This window comes from Microcaecilia unicolor, unplaced genomic scaffold, assembly GCF_901765095.1.
Source record: "Microcaecilia unicolor unplaced genomic scaffold, aMicUni1.1, whole genome shotgun sequence".
Taxonomy (NCBI): Eukaryota; Metazoa; Chordata; class Amphibia; order Gymnophiona; family Siphonopidae; genus Microcaecilia; species Microcaecilia unicolor.
In genome coordinates this window covers 14,198-31,593 of record NW_021962896.1, presented here as the reverse complement: position 1 = coordinate 31,593, position 17,396 = coordinate 14,198, and the positions used below count along the sequence as shown (strand labels likewise).

The 17,396-nt window shown below is 44.1% G+C and overlaps 1 protein-coding gene across 1 annotated transcript; it reads right to left on the bottom strand.

The window, feature by feature from the left end:
* Positions 1-4,921: 4,921 nt before the first annotated feature.
* KCTD21 (potassium channel tetramerization domain containing 21) lies at positions 4,922-17,102 on the bottom strand. The gene is made up of 2 exons (XM_030188481.1): positions 16,681-17,102; positions 4,922-6,136 (listed from the first exon to the last, which is right to left on the bottom strand). The coding sequence occupies exons 1-2, from the start codon at positions 16,728-16,730 to the stop codon at positions 5,320-5,322; spliced, it is 867 nt and encodes a 288-aa protein (XP_030044341.1). The 5' UTR covers positions 16,731-17,102; the 3' UTR covers positions 4,922-5,319.
* Positions 17,103-17,396: the final 294 nt, after the last annotated feature.

Genomic DNA, 17,396 nt, shown 5'->3' with positions numbered 1-17,396 from the left:
TGACAATATTATACTAGTACAGGAGAAAAAAATAATGTGATTTTTTTTCATTATAAATAATTTCTGTAAGCTGTTACAGCTCCAGTATACCCAGTGCAAAATATGACAGCAGATGTAAATTCTCAAATTGGACATATTCCAAACACTAAAATTAAAATAAAATGATTTTTTCTACCTTTGTTGTCTTGTGACTTTGTTTTTCTGATCATGCTGGTTCAGTATCTGATTCTGCTGCTATCTGTCCTCTTAACTCTGTTTCCAGGGCTTCCTTTCCATTTATTTCTTTACTTTCCTCCTTTCTTCTTCATTTCTTGCCCTACATCCGTAAGTAAAAGCTGAGTCCTCCGCAGACTTAACTGTCCAGTGGATCCAGCTTCTGCCTATTTTCTACATCCATGTGCAGTTTTTCTCCTCTCTACCTTTTCCCTCATCTCATCTCCTTCCTCACTCTTCCCTCGCCTCCATCCATGTCCAGCATTTCTTCTCTCTCCCTTCCCTCTCCCTCCATCCACCCACCCATGTCTAGCAGCCCTCCTCTCCCCTGCCCTCCATCCACCCATGTCCAGCAATTCTCTCTTCCCCCTGCCATCCACCCATGTCCAGCAACCCCCCCCCCTGCCATCCACCCATGTCCATCGACCCTCCTGTCCCCCTGCCATCCACCCATGTCCAGCGACAACTCGTCACCCCTGTCCAGCAACTCCCCTGCCATCCACCCATGTACAGCGACCCTCCTGTCCCCCCTGTCCTCCACCCATGTCCAGCAACCCCCCCGTCCCGACCCATGTCCAGCAATTCTCTCTTCCCCCTGCCATCCACCCATGTCCAGTGACCCTACTGTCCCCCCTACCCTCCACCCATGTCCAGCAACCCCCCGTCCCTCTTGCCATCCACCCATGTCCAGCAATTCTCTCTTCCCCCTGGCATCCACCCATGTCCAGCAACCCTCCTGTCCCCCCGCCTTCCCCTCCCCTGCCATCCACCCATGTCCAGCAACCCCCCCCCGTCCCCCCTGCCATCCACCCATGTCTAGCGACCCTCCTGTCCCCCCCTGCCATCCACCCATGTCCAGCAACTCTCCTTGTTTCCCTGCTCCCCCTCCCTCCAGCCACCCATACCCATCTGAGCCCCCTCCCCGACCCAGTCCCCACCTGCCTACCAGCTTCATGCCGATGACACCCTCTTCTCCTGCCACCCGACACTGTGACCCAGCCTTTTAAAAAATCTACGAAGCGGCGGAGCGGTGCCTCACGTCTGCCTGCAAAAGAAGAAAAATCGCCTCGTCGGCCGGCCTTCCCTCACTGTGTCCCGCCCTCTGATGTAATTTCCTATTTCCACAAGGGCGGAACACAGTGAGGGAAGGCCGGCCGACGAGGCGATTTTTCTTCTTTTACAGGCAGACGCGAGGCACCGCTCTGCCACTTCGTAGATTTTTTTAAAGGCTGGGTCATGGTGTCGGGTGACAGAAGAGGGTGTCATCGGCACAGAGCTGGTAGGCAGGTGGGGACTGGGTCAGGGAGGGGACCTACAAAAAAGGTGCCGGTATACCATACTGGTCCATACCGACACAAAAAAAAGTACTGGATATAAATGTCACAAATAAATAAATAAATAAATGTACATCTCTCATTGTTTAAACATAACCAAATGAGATATAAGCCCATAATGCTTATATTTTCCTATAACTCAAAAGCAATCCACAGATATTACTATGAAACACTAACATATAAATAATTAAAAAAGGAAGGAAAAGCCTTAAAGGCGCTCAGACCCTGCTGGGTGTTAAAGAGCGGTAGCGATCTAAATAGATCATTGCTTCACCATCAGCAAAACCTTCCCAAAAGCAACAAAATATCAGGTGCATGGACAGTGCTCAAAAAGAATTCTTCCGTAAATTTTATCAATTTTTACAAGTGTTGTAGAACCACTTATCTTACAGCGTGAAGACAACTTCTGGTAAATGTGCCTTCAAACACACTAGGCATCTGCCCCCTGATGCAGTTTCATAGTAATATCTGTGGATTGCTTTTCAGTTATAGCTTTAACATTGGTAATTCCACACCTCTTTTTTGTTTCTATAGTTGTTTCTTATATTTTGTCCTTGTGATGACTTATACTGTGCCAAAGCTGGAAACACAGTGAGACAGAATAATATAATTCAGTAACATCCAAAACTTATTAATTAGCATTATAATTGTGTTCGCATTTGAGTAATAACTGAGAAAATGCTGTTGAAAACTGCATTTGGAGTACTGTGTGCAGTTCTTGAGACCACACCTACAGAAAGATATAAACAGGATGGTGTCGGTCCAGAGGGCAGCTATAAAATTAGTAAGCGGTCTTGAACACAAAATAATATAGGGGCAAACTTATGAACCTCAACATATATACGTTGGGAGAGAGGATATATGATAGAGACGTTTAAATATCTCAAGGGCATTAATTTACAGCAAGTGAGCTTGTGGTTGAAGGAGGGGGGGAGGTAGTACTAGAGCCCAGCTAAGGAACAGTTTATTTTCAGTTAGTCTTCACTGGACCAAACTTGCTTTCCTTGTCATGTTTATTGCTTGTTGAATACTCTGCAGCCTTCTCAAAAGGGCCTATTGGTGTGTTCTCAGTGGTCAACCCTCAGGCTTGGAATAACTTCCCTATGCTTCATTTGAATTTGAGGAACTAAAAGATAATTTGTTTTAGCATTTCGATCTTCAGTTTAGGAAGGGTAGTATCTATTTGTAGATTTCATGTTTCATTTTTAGATTTTTCTTTCTGTTATTTTGATTATGTTTGTGAGAGGTTCTTGATGTTGCTACTTAGAATTAAGATAAATTATGTGACAGGGAAAAGAAGCATGCAGCCTCTAGTCCCCTGTACCCCCTTCCCTCCATCACAGAAGTACATCAAAGAAGTCAACCCTTAACCTGTGTTCAACATATCTGTGGTTGAAGGGGGGAGGGAGGGGAAAAGCTTAAGTTAACTTAAAAGTGCTTGGATAAAGGTAGCACTGCAGTGTTACCTGAAAGAAGCTTGGGATAAACTGTGAGGGCAGAAGGAGCTGGAGGCATGGATCAATTTTACTTCTTTAGTGAGGACTAATTTTGCTGCAGTCCTTGATGAAGATTTATTTTGCTGGACTCTTATATAGAGGAATAGTTTGCTAAGATCTTTATAGAAGGATTATTTTTATTGGACTGTGCTTAGAGGATTATCCTTACTGAACTATTTAAGGAGGACTCTTGCTGCTAGGCACCTTTCTGGGAATTATTACTGCTGTCTTCATTAACAAAGACTACCCCACAGTATTTGTTACTGCTAGAGTCTCAACCTGAATTCCCTGATAACGACTATTACTTTTACAGTCATTATGAAAGATTAACAGGATGTATTTATTGCCGATCATTATCTCTAATGTATGTTTTACTACTGATTATCACTACTGAGGTCTATTAATATTGTGTTCCTTTGACGGACTATTTTGGATAAAGCCTTTTGCTTTGGATTAATCCAGCTTCCTAGTGTTTGTGCAACTGGGATCCCAACTTAAAAATCCTCAGAGCACACTCGAGCTTCATCAGTTCACACCACTGAGCAGCAATGCTGTGCACAAGGCTAACATAAATAGCCATTGTATTCCACAGTTTCTCCTTGCAACACTGGATGGGGAGTGCCCAAACTTAAGTCACATAACTACAAAACCTACTGTCCTAGACTTCCAGAGTACTACCTTGGGGTTTATTCTCTTCATTAGCTACAAAATGCTAATAAGACAGACAACATACTACTTCAAAAAGTTATTTTAATTCACTCTTTACAAATGAGAACCACACATGTGACTTTTAAATAACAGTTATTTCAAACTCCTGACAAAAATGTAAATTTCCTACGCTGATGTATAAACACCTCAAGCTAGATCATTTTCTGCTGGATTCCATAAAATTGTGCATCCAATTTCTGACCAGTGCACAAATTTGGCCTTAAGTACCAATTAATAGCCCTTAAGTGGTGTTAATTAATGCTAATTTGTAGTTATGCGCTTAACTCCACTTAGGCACTGTTCTATAAACTTACCCCCAGATTCTATATAGCGCGCCTAGAATTCTGAGCAGTTCCATCTATAACTACGCTCATAGATTGTTTTATCAAGCTATTAAGCGTTGTTAACAGATCTTAACAAGCAATGAGCGCTAATTGGTAAAAATTAAAATTTACGCACATATATTGCTAAGCGTATTCTGTAATGTACTGCGCCTAAATTCTAACGTGCACAGGCAAAAAGGGGTGTGGAATTGGGTGTTTCGTGAGCATTCCAAAATCTATGTGCGTTGTTATATGAACTACACCTAAGCGTATTCTAAATACCATGCATAGATATACACGCGGTTTTTAGAATACACTTAGGCGCATTCACCTAACGTGCGTTAATTTTAGGCGCCATATTTATTTTGCAGTTTTATCACTTATATGTACAACTGCCAACTTCTGGCACGACCATTTACACCAGCTTTTGATATAGCGTTAAGTGCTCGCGCCTAATATTAGGTGTGCACATGCTGACTTATATGCACAACCACCGTTAAGTACAGAAGAATAGCCATACTGGGTCAGACCAATGGTCCATCTAGCCCAGTATCCTGCTTCCAACTGTGGCCAATCCAGGTCACAAGTATCTGGCAGAAACCCACTTAGTAGCAACATTCCATGATACCAATCCCGGGGCCAGCAGTGGTTTCCCCCATGTCCATCTCAATAACAGACTATGGACTTTTCCTCCAGGAACTTGTCCAAACCTTTTTTGATACACAGATACACTAACTGCTGTTACCACATCCTCTGGCAACAAGTTTCAGAGCGTAACAACTTGTTGAGTTAAAAAATATTTCCTCCTATTTGTTTTAAAAGAATTTCTACGTAACTTCATTGAGTGTCTCCTACTCTTTGTAGCCATTATAGAATTGGTGCTTACAGCCCATACGTTTTGCACCTAATTTCTGGTGCACGTTCTTGAATCTACCTCTTTGTGCCTAAGGAAAAAAGGCCTAGTACACCTGGCTCCTTATCAGGAGACTATTTTTTGAAGTAAAGGTTTCAGCTTTACTGCATAATACAGCACTACCTCATAAGAAATGAACATACTGTGTAAAGACATTTACACAACATTAAACAAAATGCTGTTATTGCAAACATATTAATATTTCTTGAATTTTAGCACATGGCTGTATATTGCACTGTCACATCGAGTACTTAAGAGGGCTCAGAAACAGTAAATCTAGTGTCTGTTGTACAATACTACTCTACATCATTTCACTTTAATATAAAGGAATTTCATCTGTACCGAAGGAGCCGAATAATTTTGTTGTTCAGGAAGTCAGAGGAGTGTGGGTGTGAGGAATCAACACAAAAGCCATCACTCATGGCTATTTTGAGCACCTCTTCCACAAATACCTGAAAACTATTAATTTGCTTATTGGCTGGAACAACCCACAGTCTCTTCAAATTCTGTCTTGTATACTCCTCCTCAGGTAGGCCATTCACATCTGCAACCCAATCCAAGGTCAAATGGTTCGAGTCATCCAGGTAATTGGTAACAGAAGACAGATTTCCATTTACATAATAGAAAAGTTTGGAGCCTAATAGCTTCAGAAACAGGCAGGATGTGCTAAACATGTGAGCAGTGAAGACTTCCATATTTGAGGATGATAAGCTGTATATCTGTGGTGCCTCCCGCACAGTGAAATGCACTGTCTGTTTCTTTTGTTCAAGGCTTATGTTGAGCATAGCGTTCTTCTCAGCTTTGGAGAGCTCTACTTCTTTTTCCACCAAAGCGTCTATTAAGGGCTGAATCTGATAAAAATCTGCCTCCCTCTTTAGTAAACCCATTTCCTGGAAATCTTCAGGGAGGTCCAGGTGAGAAGTTCTTAAAAAATTCAAAATGTAACGAAAAACTTTACCGTCCCTGTCTATGAAGCAGTTGCCTTGACTGTCTTTCTTGGTTGGCATTTTTCCACTAAACATAGCACCTAACATGGAATCTGGATAAGTACATAGGGTAGAAATGGAAGTTGTGTACAATTTTCCTCCAACATTCAGTGTTACTGGATCTGACATTTTGAAATATCGAACTACTGCAGTCTGATCTGACCTGAAAAACAAAAGCCATCACAAGAACGTTTTAATAATATATCTAATTAACTCAATGTCTACAACTACTAAATAAGAGAAATACAGGAATAACTGAAGGTCTAGTAAAAGAACAGTCATATCCCATTCATAAACAATGCATCTATACCAAAACAACCCAAATGATTCCAGATGAAAAATGCAAGACAAAAAAAAAAATCTGGGCACAACTTTCATAAAATGCAACCATCAGTTGTAAATTTATAAGTCAATGAATAATGGAACCTCAGAACATTAAGCTGATGCTCTGTGTTTCAATTATAAGCCCCTTTTTAAATTATATACATCACCATTAATGCTAGCACTTAATGTGAGTAAAAAGGTCACTTCCCCATTCGTAATTGTCTATTGCTTATGTTTGACTTATTCTTGCTGTACACCTCCTTGAGTGAATTCCACCAAAAAGGTGGTAAATAAATTCTAAGAAAGGAAGAAAGAAACCTGGCGGGGAGAGCGGTGATGTCACACTGCAAGATGGTGGCGTGAGCAAAGAGCTCTGCATGCCCAGCGAGAAAGAACGCATTCTTAAACAACAGCGGTGATTTATTCTCCCCAGGTCACCTTTATAAAAGCGTCGGAAGCCTTGACAAAGAGTCATCTGGGCCGCGCAAAACTTTAAAAGCTTTCTCCTACCAGCCGCAGTTGGAGGGAGGCAAGATGGCGCCTGGGCCGAGATCGGCGTAGGCCACAGGCGCTACCCAGGAGACTGATAAGAGTGGAATTGCGGGAGACGCGGACCTCTCGGTGAGCGATTTCCATGCCCTCCTTATGGAGATTCGAGAGGAAGTGAAAGGCGGGCGCAAAGACATCACAAAACCAGCCGCGGATCTTCGCGGCGAAATAGCAGAGATGGGCCGACGCGTGGCAGAGGTGGACGATTGAGTAGATGAGCAGCAAGAGGCTTTAAGCACAATGAACACAGCTTTTAAGGAACAACAGGAAATCTACAATGCATTATTAGATCGAGTGGAAGATTTGGAGAATCAAGGTAGACGCTCGAACATCCGGATCCGGGGTATCCCTGAACAGGCAGAGTATCTGAACTGTGAAAAGATTGTTCAACAGATAGCGAGCATGCTTCTGTCGGACGAACAGCATGCGGTGGCCCCGGAGGATATAAAAATAGATACAGCACATAGAGTGTTGTCACGCGCTCGCGCAAATGTACCTCGAGACATCATAGCCTGCCTCTCGGACTATAAGATCAAGGAGGCCATTATGAGGGAAGCACGAAAAGCGGACGATCTTAAGTGGGATACGATCCCGATTGAAATATACCAGGACTTGGCGCCTTCGACCTTGCAACGACGGGCGGCCTTAAGGAGCTTCACAAGATACCTGCGGGATCAACATGTACTCTACAAATGGCAATATCCATTTGCTCTGGCCTACAGCATGGATGGAAAATGGCACCGCGTCCGGACCGTGGAGGAAGCTAGAGCTACTTGGCCAGAGGTCGAGACAGTGCCGGAAAGAGTGGATAATACTGCGGATGCTGGGTTGCGATCGACCCGCCAAGGCTGGACACGGGTGACCAGAGGCAAGGGGCGACTCACCAGGCATCAACCCAGCCAATAGCAGAGTCCTACAGCTAAAGACGGACCTTGAGTAATAATATGTGACAGGGACTGTGCTAATCTAATTTGTTGGAGGTATACAGTGGGGGAAATAAGTATTTGATCCCTTGCTGATTTTGTAAGTTTGCCCACTGACAAAGACATGAGCAGCCCATAATTGAAGGGTAGGTTATTGGTAACAGTGAGAGATAGCACATCACAAATTAAATCCGGAAAATCACATTGTGGAAAGTATATGAATTTATTTGCATTCTGCAGAGGGAAATAAGTATTTAATCCCTCTGGCAAACAAGACCTAATACTTGGTGGCAAAACCCTTGTTGGCAAGCACAGCGGTCAGACGTCTTCTGTAGTTGATGATGAGGTTTGCACACATGTCAGGAGGAATTTTGGTCCACTCCTCTTTGCAGATCATCTCTAAATCATTAAGAGTTCTGGGCTGTCGCTTGGCAACTCGCAGCTTCAGCTCCCTCCATAAGTTTTCAATGGGATTAAGGTCTGGTGACTGGCTAGGCCACTCCATGACCCTAATGTGCTTCTTCCTGAGCCACTCCTTTGTTGCCTTGGCTGTATGTTTTGGGTCATTGTCGTGCTGGAAGACCCAGCCACGACCCATTTTTAAGGCCCTGGCGGAGGGAAGGAGGTTGTCACTCAGAATTGTACGGTACATGGCCCCATCCATTCTCCCATTGATGCGGTGAAGTAGTCCTGTGCCCTTAGCAGAGAAACACCCCCAAAACATAACATTTCCACCTCCATGCTTGACAGTGGGGACGGTGTTCTTTGGGTCATAGGCAGCATTTCTCTTCCTCCAAACACGGCGAGTTGAGTTCATGCCAAAGAGCTCAATTTTTGTCTCATCTGACCACAGCACCTTCTCCCAATCACTCTCGGCATCATCCAGGTGTTCACTGGCAAACTTCAGACGGGCCGTCACATGTGCCTTCCGGAGCAGGGGGACCTTGCAGGCACTGCAGGATTGCAATCCGTTATGTCGTAATGTGTTACCAATGGTTTTCGTGGTGACAGTGGTCCCAGCTGCCTTGAGATCATTGACAAGTTCCCCCCTTGTAGTTGTAGGCTGATTTCTAACCTTCCTCATGATCAAGGATACCCCACGAGGTGAGATTTTGCGTGGAGCCCCAGATCTTTGTCGATTGACAGTCATTTTGTACTTCTTCCATTTTCTTACTATGGCACCAACAGTTGTCTCCTTCTCGCCCAGCGTCTTACTGATGGTTTTGTAGCCCATTCCAGCCTTGTGCAGGTGTATGATCTTGTCCCTGACATCCTTAGACAGCTCCTTGCTCTTGGCCATTTTGTAGAGGTTAGAGTCTGACTGATTCACTGAGTCTGTGGACAGGTGTCTTTCATACAGGTGACCATTGCCGACAGCTGTCTGTCATGCAGGTAACGAGTTGATTTGGAGCATCTACCTGGTCTGTAGGGGCCAGATCTCTTACTGGTTGGTGGGGGATCAAATACTTATTTCCCTCTGCAGAATGCAAATAAATTCATATACTTTCCACAATGTGATTTTCCGGATTTAATTTGTGATGTGCTATCTCTCACTGTTACCAATAACCTACCCTTCAATTATGGGCTGCTCATGTCTTTGTCAGTGGGCAAACTTACAAAATCAGCAAGGGATCAAATACTTATTTCCCCCACTGTATGTTAGGCTATACTTTCGCAGAAGTTGATCTGGGGGTGTTATAATTGTATTTCTATATATATACATTCTTATCATAGAGCTGGGTGGGCATGCGGGGGGTCACCGGTCTCTCAACTAATGGGTGGGAATAGGTTGTCCCACTGGATGCAAAGGGGCAGGGGGGGTAGGGGGAGGGGTGCTGGGGTAACTCATAAGAGAAAGGTTCCTAATGCTGTCGGGAGGAGGACTTATTGTATGAAAGGATTAATAGCGCTGTTTATCTGGCTAGACCAATGACTGCAGCGATAAAATTGATGTCATTCAACGCCCGCGGCCTAAACTCTCCACAAAAACGGAAGAGTTTTTTTTAAAGAGGCCAGCAGGATAGGGGCAGATATTATACTGGTACAAGAAACGCACCTATTGGAGAGACATGAACATTTGTTGGGTAATACACGTTACCCGTTACAATATCTGGCATCCAATAGGTTGCAGAGAAAGACAGCAGGTGTGGGGATATTGTTGAAGCAGGGATTGGCCTGGGACACTATTGATGTGACAAGGGACACTGGGGGTCGTTTTGTGATGTTGGTGGGCAAACTAGAGGGCCAATTGTATACATTAGTGAACATTTATGCTCCTAACCAAGCACAGGGTGAATTTTTTGAAAAGGTCAGCTCTCGACTGGTAAAGGTCATTCAGGGAGAGGTATTGCTGGGAGGTGATTTCAATACCACTATGGACCCCAGGGTAGATAATACAGGGGAGGCAACGCACTACGCACAGGTGGAGCGTGGCCGACTAATCCATTTCTTGAATATCTGGGGATTGGTTGATATATGGCGGGCTCTACATGGTTCAGAAAGAGATTACACATGTTACTCAGCCTCTCACAATACACACTCCAGAACTGATATGTGGATGGGCAGCGCGGGTTTAATGCTACAGGTTATATCTACAGAAATAGAGACACGCACATGGTCTGACCATGCTCCAGTGGTTCTTTCATTGCGAGGTAGACGGGTGATGGATGGGAGGAGAATTTGGCAATTTCCGGACAGCTTGTTAAATGAACCTAAACAGGTGAAAGTAATTGAAGGGGAACTAAAAGAATTTCTCAGCATAAACGATACACCTGTCACACCCGAGATACTGTGGGAAACCCTAAAAGTCGTGATACGTGGTAAAATGATATCCTTACAAACGTATTTAAATAAAGATGTTAAACAGCAGGAAATAGCATTGCGAGACACAATAAATCGTCTTGATACTAAGGTGAAGCAGCAGCAGGCTGCACCGAATATCCAAGAGGATTTACATAGAGCTCGAGTGCAATTGGCAGCCTTGGAACATAGGAGCATTCAGGAACAGCTGCAAAGGGTTCAGCAAGAGTATTATGAGTTTAACAACAAAGCTAGTAAGTTATTGGCATACAAATTAAAACAATTAGCTAACCGCAATAATATTAATAGCATAAAAGATGAGGAAGGTCGGGTTTGGGATCTGGTGGAGAACGTTCAAAGAGAATTTGTGAATTACTATAAGCGGCTATACCAGCCAGAAACCCTCCCAGAAGAGGGATCAATACACACATTGTTACAGATGATAGATTTCCCCACTTTGACGGAAGCGGAACATGTTATCGGCCCCTATTGAGAAGGAGGAAATTGAAACAGTTATAAGGGGATTGCCGGGAGGGAAGGCACCAGGGCTAGATGGCTTTGGCAATCGGTTTTATAAGTGCTTCCGAGCCATTTTGTCGCCGGTGCTGCTTCGGGTGTTTAATAATATCACGACGGGGACTACACTCCCCTACTCGTGGAGGTTGGCGAGTGTGGTGTTGTTACTCAAACCCAATAAGAATCCTCAGAATTGTGGATCTTACTGCCCAATTTCCCTGTTGGGAACTGACTATAAAAGTTTCACCACTATCCTGGCGACGTGACTACAAAAAGTGCTCCCACGCCTGGTACATGAGGACCAGGCAGGTTTTGTCGCAACTAGGCAGACTTTTGACAATACTAGAAAAGCACAATATTTATTGGACAGAATACAGCAGATAGGGCAGCCAGCGGTCTTCCTGTCACTGGATGCAGAAAAAGCATTCGATAGACTGCTGTGGCCCTTTCTTTTTAAGTTGCTAGATTGTGCAGGATTCAGCGGGCAGTTTCTGCATTGGGTCATGGCGCTCTATCGTAAACCGCTGGCTCAATTAAAAATTAATGGTAAGAGTACAGCTCCGTTCGAGTTGTTCCGGGGCACGAGGCAGGGGTGTGCGCTGTCCCCTTTGCTGTTTGTCTTGTCTATGGAACTGCTAGCACAGATGATTCGACAAGAGACACGGATTCAGGGCATAAACATGGGGAGCCAGGATACTAAAATTATGCTCTATGCGGATGATGTCCTTCTAACTTTAGCAAATCCTGAAGAGTCTATGCGTGCAGTGATGGATATACTTAAAAGATATGAGGAGGTAGCAGGCCTAAAAATTAATATACAGAAATCAGAACTCTTATCTATACAGTTCCCAGCAGGATTACAGGAGAGCTTGCAACCGCTATTCCCATTTAAATGGGCATCAAAGGCTATACGCTATTTAGGGGTTAATTTAACCCCAAACACGATGGATTTGTTTCAGGCAAATTTTGTCCCTAAAACGCAAGCTCTATTCACGGAATTAGAAAGGTGGGGTGGGCTGGGGATGTCTTGGATGGGCAGAATCGCGGCGGTGAAAATGTCTATACTCCCCAAGCTCCTATACCTGTTTATGGCAATTCCCATCCAAATCCCAAAAACTTTTTTAAAGATGCTACATCGAAAGGTCTTCGCTTTTATTTGGCGGAAAAGACCCCCGCGTGTTGCTAGGAATGTATTGTATCAATCTAGAAAGGACGGAGGGATGGGGGTACTGAATTTTTGGTTATATTATAGGGCATCATTATTCCAAATGTTAGCTATAGGTCAGAAAGGACTCACCAGACCGTGGTCACACGCGGCACAGTGGGGTTTAAAAGGGATCCTCCTATGGGCGGCTCCTTGGCTCCCTATACCGTCATTGAAGAGTCTTATACAGGGAGTACAGGGCCAAATGGGGGTGGCTTTGAAAGAATGGATCAGTTGCAGAACAACGTGGTTTCCGGGACGGAAGTATCATTTAAATACCCCCATAATCTTTGCATTGGATTTCTTAGTGGGTCGGGAGGAGCATGTATATGGGCAGTGGTCGGCAGCATCATTGCGAGTACTAGGCCAGTTCTGGGAGGAGGGATACTGCTGCACATTTGACACTTTGAAGGAGGAATATGGGCTGGTGGACAGGGATAATTTTCACTATATGCAGGTCCGAGATTTTATACAACGGAAAGCCAAGGATGACCTGTCCTTACAAATTACTGAATTAGAACGGGCCATGGACTCTGGGGCAGGGAAAGGCGGAATATCTAGAATTTACAAAGCGCTACTGCACCACTCGTTCCCCCTGACTCCTTATATTAAAAAATGGGAAGCTTTACTAGCGGTTCAATATCCGTGGGAAAAATGGCTAAAGATCTTTAAAACATTACTGACCTTTACGGTGTCGACAGCACTGGTGGAAAATGGCTATAAGATGCTCTATCAGTGGTATCTTACGCCATACAGGCTGTCCCGTATATTTAAATCAGGGATGTCGACGTGTTGGCGGGGATGTGGGGCACAGGGTACATTTTGGCATATATGGTGGGAGTGCCCAGTGATCCACAAGTTCTGGACGAATTTAATAGCCCAAGTACAAGATAAATTGGGGATTCGGGTTACACTGTCCCCAGGTTTATGCCTGCTTAACATTCCTGAGGCAGGTATCCGTAAGGCACAACATTGTTTGCTGATATATATAGTTACAGCAGCTCAGACCTTGATAGCCAGGATGTGGAAGCAAGTGATGGCTCCTACGGTGGAGCAGGTGCTGGCAAAATTAGACTTTTGCTGTATAATGGATAAAATGACAGCTTCTAGAAGAGGAACAATGGTTCGTTTCCTTAAAACATGGAACACATATATGGAGTGGAGAGGTTTGGTGATGTAATTTATTAGTAAGTCCAGACCTCAAGAGTTTGAGATGTATGTGTTGAGTTACTTCAGGGGGGGGAGGGGGGGAGGGGGGAATGGGAGGTTGGGGGGTAAGGGGTTTGGTTCTACTTTCTATAATTAACAGAAGAAGATGGCTTATTGTACTATGTGAATGCCATGCTTGCTGTATTCTGTTGAATGAAAATTAATAAATATATTGTTAAAAAAAAAAAAAGAAAGAAACCTGGCAGCTCCCGGTTTCTGTGCACTAACTGCTACAGGGTTACATTCTACTTGCCTCTGCTTTGAAGCTAGTTTAAAGTGGAGGCAAAAAGCAGAATATATCCCTGGAGCAGTCAGTGCATAAACCACAGGAGACACATGGCTTATGTTTTCTTTGGTGGGGGGGGGGGGGGTGAGGGGGTCATAGATTTTGGCTCAAACCCTCGACGACTCTTTGCCACACTGAACTCTCACCTCAAAGTGCCTTCACCTCCAACCCCCCCCCCCTTCACTTTCCCCCCCAGACTCTGGCTGAGTTCTTTCATTATAAGGTTCACAAGATTAAACTTGAATTCTCAACCAGGTCACCTCCACCTCTCCTTCCCTTAGTCCATTTTCTCAACCCTCCAACCTCTGCCTCCTTTTCTTCCTTTTCTGAAACCACTGAAGAGGAAACTACACATCTTATTTCCTCCTTGAACTAACTACCTGTTCCTCTGATCCTATTCCCACCCATCTACTTAACACTATCTCTCCTACTGTCATCCCTTTTATCTGTCATATCTTCAATCTTTCACTGTCCACTGCGACTGTTCCTGATGCCTTCAAACATGCCGTAGTCACACCATTCCTTAAAAACAAAAAAACCTTCATTGGACCCTACCTGTCCTTCCAACTATCGCCCCTTCTCCCTCCTTCCTTTCCTATCCAAGATACTTAAACGTGCTGTTCACTGCCGTTGCCTTGACTTTCTTTCATCTCAAGCTATTCTTGATCCACTTCAATCTGGCTCTTGCCCCTTCTTTCAACTGAAACAGCGCTTGCTAAAGTCTCCAATGATCTGTTCCTGGCCAGATCCAAAAGTCTCTATTCTATCCTCATCCTTCTCAATCTATCTGCTGCTTTTGACACTGTTCATCACAGCCTACTCCTTGATACACTGTCCTCACTTGGATTTCAGGGCTCTGTTATTTCCTGGTTTTCTTCTTATCTCTCCCAGCGTACCTTTAGTGTATACTCTAGTGGATCCTCTTCTACTTCTATCCCACTGTCAGTTGTACCTCAGGGATCTGTCCTGGGACTTCTTCTTTTCTCCATCTATACTTCTTTCCTTGGTACTCTGATCTCATCCCATGGTTTTCAGTATCATCTTTACGCTGATGACTCCCAGATCTACCTCTCCACACCAGAAATCTCAGCCGAAATCCAGGCCAAAGTATCAGCCTGCCTGTCTGACATTGCTGCCTGGATGTCTCAGCGCCATCTGAAACTAAACATGCCCAAGACTGAGCTTCTTATCTTTCCCCCTAAACCAACCTCTCCTCCTCCCCCATTCTCTATTTCTGTGGATTACACTCTCATCCTTCCTGTCTCATCAGCTCGTATCCTTGGGGTCATCTTCGACTTCTCCCTCTCCTTCTCTGCACATATTCAGCAGAGTGCTAAAACCTGTTGTTTCTTTCTCTATAATATCACCAAAATTCGCCCTTTCCTTTCTGAGCACACTACCAGAACCCTCATCTACACTCTTATCACCTCTCGCTTAGACTATTGCAACTTGCTTCTCACAGGTCTCCCACTTAGCCATCTCTCTCCTCTTCAATCTGTTCAAAATTCTGCCACACGACTAATATTCTGCCAGTGTCGTTATGCTCATATTAGCCCTCTCCTCAAGTCACTTCACTGGCTTCCTATCCATTTCCGCATACAGTTCAAACTCCTCTTATTGACCTATAAGTGCATTCACTCTGCAGCTCCTCAGTACCTCTCCACTCTCATCTCTCCCTACATTCCTCCCAGGGAACTCCGTTCACTGGGTAAATCTCTCTTATCTGCACCCTTCTCCTCCACTGCTGACTTCAGACTCCGTTCCTTTTATCTTGCTGCACCCTATGCCTGGAATAGACTTCCTGAGCCGGTACATCAAGCTCCATCTCTGGCCATCTTCAAATCTAAGCTAAAAGCCCACCTTTTTGATGCTGCTTTTAACTCCTAACCCTTATTCACGTGTTCAGAACCCTTATTTTATCATCCTCACTTCAATATTCCCTTATCTCTTGTTTGTCCTGTTTGTCTGTCCTTATTAGATTGTAAGCTCTGTCGAGCAGGAACTGTCTCTTCATGCTCAAGTGTACAGCGCTGCGTACGTCTAGTAGCGCTTTAAAAATGATAAGTAGTAGTAGTTATATATATACTGCCTTTCTGTGGTACAATCAAAGCAGTTTACATTTATTATATGCAGGTACTTCCTCTGTTACATAGTAACATAGTAGATGATGGCAGAAAAAGACCTGCATGGTCCATCCAGTCTGCCCAACAAGATAAACTCATATGTGTATACCTTACCTTGATTTGTACCTGCCTTTTTCAGGGCACAGACCATACAAGTCTGCCCTCCACTATCCTCGCCTCCCAACCACCAACCTCTCTTCCCCCACCTGCTCCGCAACCCAATTTTGGCTAAGCTTCTGAGGATCCATTCCTACTGCACAGGATTCCTTTATGCATATCCCACGCATGTTTGAATTCCGTTACCGTTTTCATCTCCACCACCTCCCACGGGAGGGCATTCCAAGCATCCACCACCCTCTCCGTGAAAAAATACTTCCTGACATCTTTTTTGAGTCTGCCCCCTTCAATCTCATTTCATGTCCTCTCGTTCTACCGCCTTCCCATCTCCGGAAAAGATTTTTTTGCGGATTAATACCTTTCAAGTATTTGAACGTCTGTATCATATCACCCCTGTTCCTCCTTTCCTACTACTACTACTACTACTACTTAACATTCCAGGGTATACATGTTCAGGTCAGCAAGTCTTTGCTCATACGTCTTGGAATGTTCCTAGTGGGCTCACAATCTAAGTTTAACCATTAGGTTACTCCTACATTTTCTTGTTTCTTACTTGCCCTCAGATTCTATGTTGGAACAATGAACAGGAAACAAGTGCTGTTATAAAACGTGCTTTGCTAAAGAGCCTATTGAAAAGGTAAGTGTTAAAGTACTCACAGTTTTTCATCCATCCTAAGGGTTGTGGTATCCATATTATTGGAAAGCATAGTCTCGTTTGTGTCAGAGTCTGTGCAGCTGCGGTTATGATCCTAAACAGCAGTGGTATTACTGAAATTGACTTCTAAGAAGGCTGGGGTAAGCTGTAAAAATCAAAGCAGGATGTTAAAAAGGCCTGAAAGGGTACATCTTATCTATTTCTTTTTGGTACTTTAATTTTTATGGGGTACATATTCAGCTGACACTGGTTACAGATTTGTTTTTTGACATTGCTAGCTTTATGCCTGGATATTTGATGTCAGGCTATGTCCAGGCACTGGCATTGGTATTCCGGTATATGTAGATGGCCAGCACTTGTCAGATTTAAGGCCAATAATTAGGGGTCCTTTTACAAAGCTGCAGTAAAAAGTGGCCTGCAGTAGTGTGGGTGCATCTTTTAGTTGTGTGCTGGGCCATTTTTTACCGCGGCTGGGAAAAAGGCTATTTTTTAATAGGCCAGGAAACGGGCCTGTGCCAATATTAAAACTACTGCGCACCTATTTATGGCCTTTGCCCTTACCGCCACCCATTAACCTGGCAGTAACGGCTCATGTGCTACCCAAGCGGTAACCATGCAGCGCATGCCAACATAGGCGTGCTGCCGTTTACCGCTGGGAAGAACCTCTGTGGTAGAAAATAGAAAATTATTTTCTACCATGGAATTCGGCACACGTGCT

Bases quoted from the DNA above. Each gene is read 5' to 3' on its own strand.
- KCTD21 (XM_030188481.1), bottom strand. From the start codon at position 16,730: ATGCTTTCCAATAATATGGATACCACAACCCTTAGGATGGATGAAAAA. The intron at 6,137-16,680 runs GTGAGTACTTTA...TTTGTTTTTCAG, and splicing joins CTTAGGATGGATGAAAAACT to GTCAGATCAGACTGCAGTAG.